We start from the raw sequence: 9,908 nt of genomic DNA, 5'->3' as shown, positions 1-9,908 counted from the left end.
CGCGCCCTTCATGGACCGCGGCGGTGAGAGCCGCGATCTGCTCCTCCATCGTCATCAGCTTCAGTGCGGCCTTGGTGCGGCACCGGGGCTTCTCCAGGTACTCAAGGATTGGATTTCTGCTTTGGTACCAAATGGTATGGACCTCGATCTACTTAGGATTATCTCAGAATTCATTGGTTCGATACAAGGAAGAAGGAGACGGGTAAGATAGAGTCCAAGGATGAAACTACGCTTCAGATCCTGATTCGAATGCCAGATACTTCATTCATGCCCTCACAAGGCGAGGGCCATCTCTAATTAACAAGGGACACAGTCTAAACGGAACAGCTCGAATACGCCTTGTGAGGAATACGCCTCCTCCTTGTGTCACGTGCCCTTCTCCTCTTGACGCTGGTCACTTGGGGTGTAGCGGTCGTGACAGCCACCGGCCTCGCCTCGCCTCGCCGCCCGCAGCGAGAGCGACCATGGAGGGGACGGAGCGAGAGCGCGAGCGCCTCGCAGCGTCTCCTCCCGCTCGCCCCGCAGCACCCTCGTCTCCAGCGGAAGCGTCCCCGCACGTCGTCGTCGACGTGGTGGACGACGAGGAGACGGTGACTACACCAGCGGCGAACAGCGCGGTGCCGCGGCTTCGGCCTCCGCCTCCGCCGCCGACTCCGACGACGAAGCCAACGTCCGAGGACTCTACGCCGCCTACACCTCGGCCCAAGTCCGAGGGCAAGGCCTCCACCACCGCCTCCACCCCAACGGCAGGCGGCTCGGTGCCGCGGCTTCCGACGCCGACCCCGACCCCGACTCCGACGGGGAAGCAAACGCCGCCGCCGCCGCCTCCACCTTCGCCTTGGACTCCTACAGGGAAGCCCGAGGAGAAGGCCTCCACCACCGCCTCCACCCCCGCTTCGGATTCCGTGAAGCCCGACGGCAAGGCCCCGCCTCCACCACCGCCTCCAAATCCGTCAGCGCATCCACCTCCGCCCCCGCCTCCTCCTCCTCCTCCGCCTCTGGCGCGGACAGGCCCCACGACGCCGACAGGTAAAATTTGGGGAGAAATGAGGGATTTGGGCAAAATTGGGGAATCGCCATGATTTCCGTTTTTTACTTACCTGTTTATGTCAAAATACTTGAGATATTATCTTCACAACAGAATATTATTGTGAGACCCAACATTTTCAGGACGCTGGCTTAGTTCCTTAATGTAGAAATTCCATTTACCAAGAAAAAATGACAAGCAAATATAACTGAATATTTGCATAATTGCATGCCACAAGAGGTGTAATGTACTCTGAGAAGAACAATAAATTATTTTAGGCGACTTGTTTACCTTTTAGTAATATAAAATGTTTCCTTCAAATCCAAAATCAGCTATGGTAAAGTCTGTTAGATTATACAGATTGCATGTGCGATATTTAATTTTGTAGAATATAAGGAATGTCATTGAGTGATGACAGTGTACTTATGGTACGAACTATCAAGTATAAATAATTAGGTAACCAGCAGGGGAAAAAGTACCAGGAAGGCATGTAATTCATTCTGAGTCTCTTGCATTTCAAACTTAGATGCTGTTTTTCAGTTCTTAACACATCCTCAACTTCCAGCGTCCAAGGTATCCTCAAGCTCAGCCGGGAATCCAGTACCCCATCCATCCCCAACAAGATCAGACCTGTCTGAGGACGATGACACTGAGTTCAGGAAGCGTTGCATTGAACTGACAAACCAAGAGCAAGTTGTCAAGGACAAAATAAAGAAGGCGAAGAAACTTAGAAATGAAAATGAAATCAAGAGGCGGGCTGACGAGATCAAGCTCATGGAGTGGAGAGAGGAGTTGGACAGACGTGAGGCAATACTAGCTACAAAGGAGCAAGAGGTCAGAGCGGCGCAAATGCTTGACCAAGAGAAAAAGCTCAAGTCCCGAGAGGATGCGCTTATGGTTCCCTTACTGGAGCAGGAGGTCCAAAGCAAGCAGAACAAGGTATTTGAATGCTTAATTTACTAAGATAAGTACAATTGAGTCCGTGGGCAACCCAAACTATTCCTTCACTGCAGTACAACCTAGTCCTAGCTACACAACCTGACCACTTCTCTTCCTCGACCCCTGAAAGTCTTTTCTCTTGGCTGCACGTGCACTCTCTGCCACTGAAGACTCCGATTTTGGGTGGACACACCTCCCCTGCTTCTTCCTCCAAGCCATGAGCAGCCACACCTGTAGGAGAACCCACCCAGCTGTCTCCCTTTACCACCATGGCCCGGCGCTGCAGACCTGCAGGTCATCGTATCGGCATACTACTAGCGCTTGCAACAGTCCCTCCTCTGCCTGGTTAGAATTCCTCTGCCTAGGCGCCCGGAGCTCCGCCATATGGTGCTGATCCACTGCCAGCCACCGCCATGACTGATCCTGTGCAGAAAGGACTCTGAATATTTAGTTCTCTCCAGAATCATTGACCCATTCATTCTGCATAGCATTTACAGCTGTGTAGAACTGTGTTCTGTTAATTTTATAAATTTCAACAAAAAATGTAGCACTCAACATGTTTAGCATCATGGCCACTTTTTAATGTCTATTGTACCTGTTGCTCAGATGTCTGAAGATGGGATGTTTGATTTATGGTCTCCCTAAACCAGTTGCTTCATGTCGGTTTCTGATTTTCCCTAGGTGGTGTCAAGAGGCATATTGACAACTAACATATCATTGTTTTCAGCTACTCCATCCATCCCATAATATAAGATGTTATTAGAACCGATATATGTGTATATTGGTTGTAATAACATCTTATATTATGGGATGGAGGGAGTAGTTTACATGGTGGTGAAACCACAAACGTTTGTAAGATACATAGTTTTTTTTAGAAGCAAACTATGAACAAACATAGCTGACAAATGTTCTGGCATTTTCCAAGGTCCTGGGATTTTAACTGTGATTGCTTTTCATAAGCCTAGTCACAATAGTTCTTATGAAACTTCATATATATAGATAGATATGTAGCACTACTATAAACTGTTGCAAAAAAAAATCCAATAGGAACAGCAATAGGTGGTTTGTTGACAAATATAAGACTCCAACATGGTCAAGTATAAGTTGAACTATTAACTCCTCAAGTTCTTCTCTATTAAGATCAACTGCTTCATTTGGACAACCTGTTTGAGCATTCGCAGTTGTAATGCCAGCTTGGTTGAAGGGAGATACTTCAAGACTCCTATGCGCCGCGACACTTTGCCGAGGAAAAGAACATAGAATACATGATGCGCTGACTTACTGGAATTAGAGAAGGGCATAGTTAGTTGCTGAAATTTAACTGAATGTTTCCATTTTGTTTTGAACTTATCCACTAGCTGCAGCAATGTAGATCTTTGCTCATTTATTTGCATTTCTTAGAGAACCGAAACAATGATTTTTGTATGGTTGGAGCAAGAAGCCATAACCCATCCTGGACATTGAAGAATGTAACACATTACAGTTTTCACACACAGAAATGATGTCTCTAGTTTACTCTGTAAAATAAAGAATGTGGTGTTCGGTATAGATGTTTTTCATATTATCAATTTGTTACCTTGGACCAATTGGCTTGAACATCAGCATATTATTTCCATGTGTCTTGCACATATAGATTTTCACAGGTAATTTCTTCATGTGAAACAGGACGATGCTGTATGGGACAAGAGGCAAAATATCATGGCTATTTCCTTGGCCTGTGGCTTATCAGTTCTGATATCGATGCAGCCCTTGTTGCCCCCCGATTACCTCAAATGGATAGTTGGTTCGTTTGCCATTGTCTGGGCGTTAGCAACTATTGCATTGCCTGCAGGACTTTTTGGCACGTCCAGGTTTGAGAAGGATTTCAGCCGGCACATGAGCCGCATCACATTCACGAGCTTCGCAATGTTTGTCATCTATGTCCTATACATTCTCTCGCAGTCTCCCGCACCACGCAGCTCTGGGCTTGCCCCCTCACCGCCCCCACAGCTATTGGAGTCATGGGTTCCTTCAATGGGCCCTAATGCCATTTTCTACATTTTGCTTGGATTTGCCACCTTGATTGGGCATATTGTCTTGTGGATTTTGGTAAGTGGAAGTTTTTCTGTATTTCTATTGCCAGTTAGCAACTTATGTTTTGTTAAATTGAGATGCTCTTGCTTTTGAATACAGGGCTGTGTGAGTGGAGGGGACAAAGACCCCTAGCTGCGGTCACTGGTGAGCTGCTGCCCCCAAGAGGACCAGTTTTTTGTTCAGCAATTTCTCCATGCCCATCTGCCTTTTGTAGGCAGCAACTTAGCCTTCAGTAGAAAATGACCCATAGCGTTTGACTTGGACCTTGCGGTTAATTGTGAGCTGTGTTCAGAGGCAACGTACCCAGTTTTGATGTAGTACGAGAATGTTTCAGTGTTTTTTTTGCCTATGCTTTTAGGAGATATCTCCTTTTGGTTTCATTTTGCAAACATCAACTTAGCCTTGCGGAGGTACGATGGTACTTATCCTTGTGTATATATATGTCATATGCTACGTATGCTCTGCCGGAAGGAACCAAAAGAAGAGTCGGTGACACACATGCGTTTTTCTCTGTAGCTCAGTGACATGTGTTCGCGTTGTTTCTTTCTTTCTGTTTGTTAAGAGCATTAACGGATTAGTTATTCAATTTTGTTGTTGAAAATTGGGTCGAAGCTTTTCCTGACACGTATGCAATTTCAGTACTTACAAAGTTACAAGTTATTTAGCAAGTTCATATACCTCTGCCACGAGCTGCTTCACTTTGGTTGGAGGGAATCAGGGAATTAAGAAGAGGGAATAGGAATTTAGCTCATGGGAATTTGCCTAGGATGGGGAAGGGGAGTTGAGGCCCTGAATTCCCATGGATTACTTACCTATGGGTAGCCTGGGTGCGATCCGGAAATTCGATTTTTTTGTTTATTTTCCAATTTGGGTAATAATGTTGACCAACGGGGAAAGATTCCCTTCCGTTGTTAGATAGATGATGAGACCTCGTTTAATTCAGTTCTGTTGGAAGTTGAACCCGAGTGGGCTGCGCACTCGCAAGCCTTGTGACTGACAAAAATTAGAACGTCGGGTCATACGATGGCATGATGGCATGCAACAGCTAGTCACTGAAGCTAACCCCATATACGACAAGTACTGGTACTGCTGAGCACGCACACTAGGGGTGAGAACTACCGGTGGATGATCTGTATTATTAGGTATTTGTATTCGGAAAATTGAAAATGGTCATAGTAACATTCAAATTCGGATGAACAAAAAAATGAATTTGTCAAATATCCGAATTCGTTTTACAAATACAAAAATAAACGATGTACTTGATTTTGAACCAAACGTGGATATGAAAATCGATATATCTATGTTAGCCAATTTTAGAATCCCGAATTGCTAACTATTCAACCAAAAATACTAAAAAATGATCAAATGTATTTTTTCTATGATTAAATTTGAAAATATTATGTATTATATTACAGTTGACTCACTATAAGATACTACTCTATTACTAGCTAAATGCCCGCGCTTTGCTGCGAACTTTTTTCTCTCAAATTTCTTTTTAAATACGCCTTCCCTATGTTTTGTTATGCTATTATGTATAATGCAACGAACCCTAATAGTTATCAGGTATACAAAGACGTTAAATACAACAGTGTTTTTTCATCTCTCGTTCAGTGGTATTACTCTTGTTCTTAGTCACTGTTTTTGTGCCTACTATGTAAAGTATATTTATAAAATGGCGTTTTGTCCAGTACAACTCTTTTCCTCCAAACTCAAATAAATTTAAACATGAAGATGGCTAAGATCATTCGACACCCCTTCATAAGTAAGGGTATGATGGTTTTAAAAAAACTAAACGGGTATATGTAGCCCTTATAAAACCCGTATAACCCAAATTATTTGTATAAATATATATCATACGTGTAGACGAAAGTGGTATGTACGTACATTGTTGTTGGCACATTGCCAGACCGTCATGGCCAATGGGGGAGGCACGGAAAGACGGTGCTTGCCGGTCAAGAGGCACAACGAGGTAGTGAGGACAACACGAGCCTCAATAAGGCCTCGTATGTTCTATGTTGGCTGAGTGACGACGGCGGCGTGCAAGCAGGATGACAACATGGTGTGAGGCCGTCTAGTCTAGCGTGTTTCCAAAAAAAGGTAATTAATCATCTTCTTCCTCCCTCCCCGATACATTGGTACCTGCCGCCCCTCTTTTATGGCATCTCACGACGCAGGCTCAGCGATTGTTTGCGTCAGCGCGGGCCTAAAATGTGTTAGGAACCAGGTCCAGCGGTCCGACGCATAGTGAACGGATCGTCGGTGGAGATGCAAACATGGCGCATATTTGCGCCTCGGATGCATCGCGGCGGACGCTACGCGGATGCCAAGTGACCGCTCGATTTTCCTATGGGCCTTCCTGGCAGCGAGCCGTATCGATCGCATCGCTTCCGTGGTCGTCGCTTCGGCGGTCTTCGCTTCCGCTTCTGCGCACATCCTTCATCATCAATGACATCGCTTCCTCTTCGACATCAGGACTGGCAGGCCGCAGCTGGGCTTCTGCGCTGCCATCAATGGTATCGTGTCCCGCGCGCGTCAGGCCTTTAAAAGTCGACCGACAGCATGTTGAAGATATGCCCAAGAGGCAATAATAAAATGATTATTATAATATATCTTTGTGTTTATGATAATGTATGCATACCATGCTATAATTGTATTAACCGAAACATTAATACATGTGTGTTATGTAAACAACAAGGAGTCCCTAGTAAGCCTATTATATAACTAGCTTGTTGATTAATGGATGATCATGGTTTCGTGATCATGAATATTGGATGTTATTAATAACAAGGTTATGTCATTGGGTGAATGATATAATGGACACACACCCATATGAGCGTAGCATAAGATCAAGTCATTAAGTTCAATTTGCTATAAGCTTTCGATACATAGTTGCCTAAGTCCTTCGACCATGAGATCATGTAAATCACTTACACCGGAAGGGTACTTTGATTACATCAAACGCCATTGCGTAAATGGGTGGTTATAAAGATGGGATTAAGAATTCAGAAAGTGTGAGTTGAAGCATATGGATCAATAGTGGGATTTGTCCATCCTGATGACGGATAGATATACTCTGGGCCCTCTCGGTGGAATGTCATCTAATTAGCTTGCAAGCATATGATAGGATCATAAGAGATGACATCCCACTGTACGAGTAAAGAGTACTTGTCGGTAACGAGGTTGAACAAGGTATGGGGATACCGATGATCGAACCTCGGACAAGTAAAATATCGCGTGACAAAGGGAATTGGCATCGTATGTAAATGGTTCAATCGATCACTAAGTTATCGTTGAATATGTGGGAGCCATTATGGATCTCCAGATCCCGCTATTGGTTATTGCTCGAAGAAGAGTCTCGACCATGTCTGCATAGTTCACGAACCGTAGGGTGACGCGCTTAAGGTTCGATGTCGCATAAGTAGATTCGGAATATGAGATGGAGACCGAAGTTTGTTCGGAGTCTCGGATGGGATCCAGGACATCACGAGGAGGTCCGGAATGGTCCGGAGAATAAGATTCATATAAGGGAAGTTGATTTCTAGGTTTCGGAAAAGTTCGGGATTTTTCCGGTGGAAGACCGGGAAGGTTCTAGAAGGTTCCGGGGTCCCACCAGTGGGCCCACGACCCTAGGAGGCCTAGCATGGGCCGAGGGGATGCACCCTAGCCAAATGGGCCAGGGGCACATGCCAAGTCGGCCAGCCCACTAGGGTTTCCCCAAAACCCTAGGGGGATCAACTTGGGGGGGGGGGAAGAAATCCCCCTCCCCCCTTTGGCCGCCGGCCCTAGATGGGTTTGGGGCGTGGGGGGCCACCCAAACCGACCCTCCCCCCCTATATAAAGAGGGGAGGGGCAGGGGGCGCACCACAAGGTTCCCCTAACCCTGGCCGCCCCTCTCTCCTCCACCACAATGCTGTACCGGCTTGGCGAAGCCCTGCAGCTTTTCTCCTCCACCACCACCACCACGCCGTCGTGCTGCTGGGATTCCGAGGATATCTACCACACCTCCGCTGCCCGCTGGAACAGGGAGAGGACGGGCTTCATCGACACCGTATGCGCGACCGAGTACGGAGGTGCTGCTGGATTGCAGCACCGGGGACGATCGTCTACACCAACAACGCGATCTAATCTCGTAGGCTTTGGAAATCTTCGAGGGTTAGTCTCATATCAATCTCGTTGCTCCGATCTTGTAGATTAGATCTTGGGTGTTCCATAGATTAGATCTTGGATTTATTCGTCTTTGCGGTACGAAATTTTTTGTTTTCTATGCAACGAACCCCTACAGTGGTATCAGAGCCGTGTCTATGCATAGATCTGTTGCACGAGTAGAACACAATGGTTTTGTGGGCGTTGATGCTCTTGTTGTTTTTTGGTTAGTGTACTTTGCATCTTGCGGGATGGTGAGATGAAGCGGCTCGGGCTAACTTTACATGACCGCGTCTCATGAGACTTGCTCCACGCTTGACATGCAACTTGTATTGCATAAGTGGCTTTGCGGGTGTCTGTCTCTCCCACCATAGTGAAGATCCAATTTACTCTTTCTATTGACAACACTAGTATCACCGTTGTGGTTCATGTTCGTAGGTAGATTGGATCTTACTCGAAAACCCTAAACCACGTAAAATATGCAAACCAAATTAGAGGCGTCTAACTTGTTTTTGCGGGGTTTGGTGATGTGATATGGCCATGATGTGATGATGATTATATTTGATGTATGAGATGTTCATTATTGTATTATGGCAACCGGCAGGAGCCTAATGGTTGTCTTTAAATTTGTTAAGACCTGCGTGTCTATTCATCATGTAATAGCTTTATTTCAAGTAGTTGTTATAGTAGCTATAAGTGATGGACAACCATGAAGCGGCGCCATGGACCTTGGTGCAATGCTGGTGATGATGGAGATCATGCTCATGTGCTTTGGAGATGGAGATCAAAAGCACAAGAACAAAGGCCATATCATATCACATATTATGAATTGCATGTGATGTTAATCCTTTATGCATCTTATCTTGCTTAGATCGCGACGGTAGCATTATAAGATGATCCCTCACATTAATATCAAGATAATAAAGTGTTCTCCCCTCGTATGCACCGTTGCTACAGTTCGCCGTCTCGAAGCATCTCGTGATGATCGGATGTGATAGATTCTACGTTCACATACAACGGGTGTAAGCCATGTTGCACACGCGGAAATACTTGGGTTTGCTTGACGAGCCTAGCATGTACAGACATGGCCTCGGGACAATGGAAACCGAAAGGTTGAACACGAGTCATATGGATGATATGATCAACATGTTGATGTTCACCATTGAAGCTACATCATCTCACGTGATGATCGGTTTTGGTGTAGTGGATGTGGATCGTGTACCACTTAACAACTATGAGGGATGTTGTATTAAGTGGGCGTTCATTAGTAATTAGATTAAAACATGAACTAATTATCATAAACATAGTCTTAGTAGTATTTTGAATTAATTTTGTAGTATTAGCATCCGTTTTCTACCATGCGCTAGTCTTGTAATTGAGATAGAAATACTGTTAAAATCTGACAAGAAACTTTACGAACTGGTACCGTATTGTTAAAGAATCAAGAAATGATTAAGTCCTATTGCAAACTTTTAGTAAACCTGACATTGTTGATTCAAAGAGCTATGGTTTCAATTAGTACCTAAAGTTATCTTGTCTCCGTGAAACTTGAAGTTCAAATCTGTTTGAAAAGTAAGGAGCTGGAAATTTAGTTTTCAGAAATAATCAAGGTATGAGATATATGTGATGTCTAAGACCTTATTGCAAGATGATAGAATATAATTTGGTGAGACTACATAAACTCATAAGTTTTATGGGAATGTACGAAGGTTGAAGACGCAAGGCG

The 9,908-nt window shown here is 45.0% G+C and overlaps 1 protein-coding gene across 1 annotated transcript; it reads left to right on the top strand.

The window, feature by feature from the left end:
* The first annotated feature begins 464 nt into the window (after positions 1 to 464).
* On the top strand, positions 465 to 4,382 carry LOC124703137 (protein IQ-DOMAIN 14-like). Its single transcript, XM_047235355.1, has 4 exons — positions 465 to 1,029; positions 1,593 to 1,966; positions 3,632 to 4,054; positions 4,139 to 4,382. Exons 1-4 carry the CDS (start codon positions 465 to 467, stop codon positions 4,169 to 4,171), a joined length of 1,395 nt encoding a protein of 464 aa, XP_047091311.1. The 3' UTR covers positions 4,172 to 4,382.
* Positions 4,383 to 9,908: the final 5,526 nt, after the last annotated feature.

This window comes from Lolium rigidum, chromosome 1 (assembly GCF_022539505.1).
Source record: "Lolium rigidum isolate FL_2022 chromosome 1, APGP_CSIRO_Lrig_0.1, whole genome shotgun sequence".
Lineage (NCBI taxonomy): Eukaryota > Viridiplantae > Streptophyta > Magnoliopsida > Poales > Poaceae > Lolium > Lolium rigidum.
The sequence above is the reverse complement of the archived record's forward strand: the minus strand, read 5'-3'. Positions and strand labels throughout refer to the sequence as shown.

Excerpts from the sequence above, each read along its gene's own strand:
- LOC124703137 (XM_047235355.1), top strand. The coding sequence starts at position 465 with ATGGAGGGGACGGAGCGAGAGCGCGAGCGCCTCGCAGCGTCTCCTCCC. Across the intron at positions 1,967-3,631 it reads TCCAAAGCAAGCAGAACAAG|GACGATGCTGTATGGGACAA; the intron begins GTATTTGAATGC and ends CATGTGAAACAG. Across the intron at positions 4,055-4,138 it reads ATATTGTCTTGTGGATTTTG|GGCTGTGTGAGTGGAGGGGA; the intron begins GTAAGTGGAAGT and ends TTTTGAATACAG.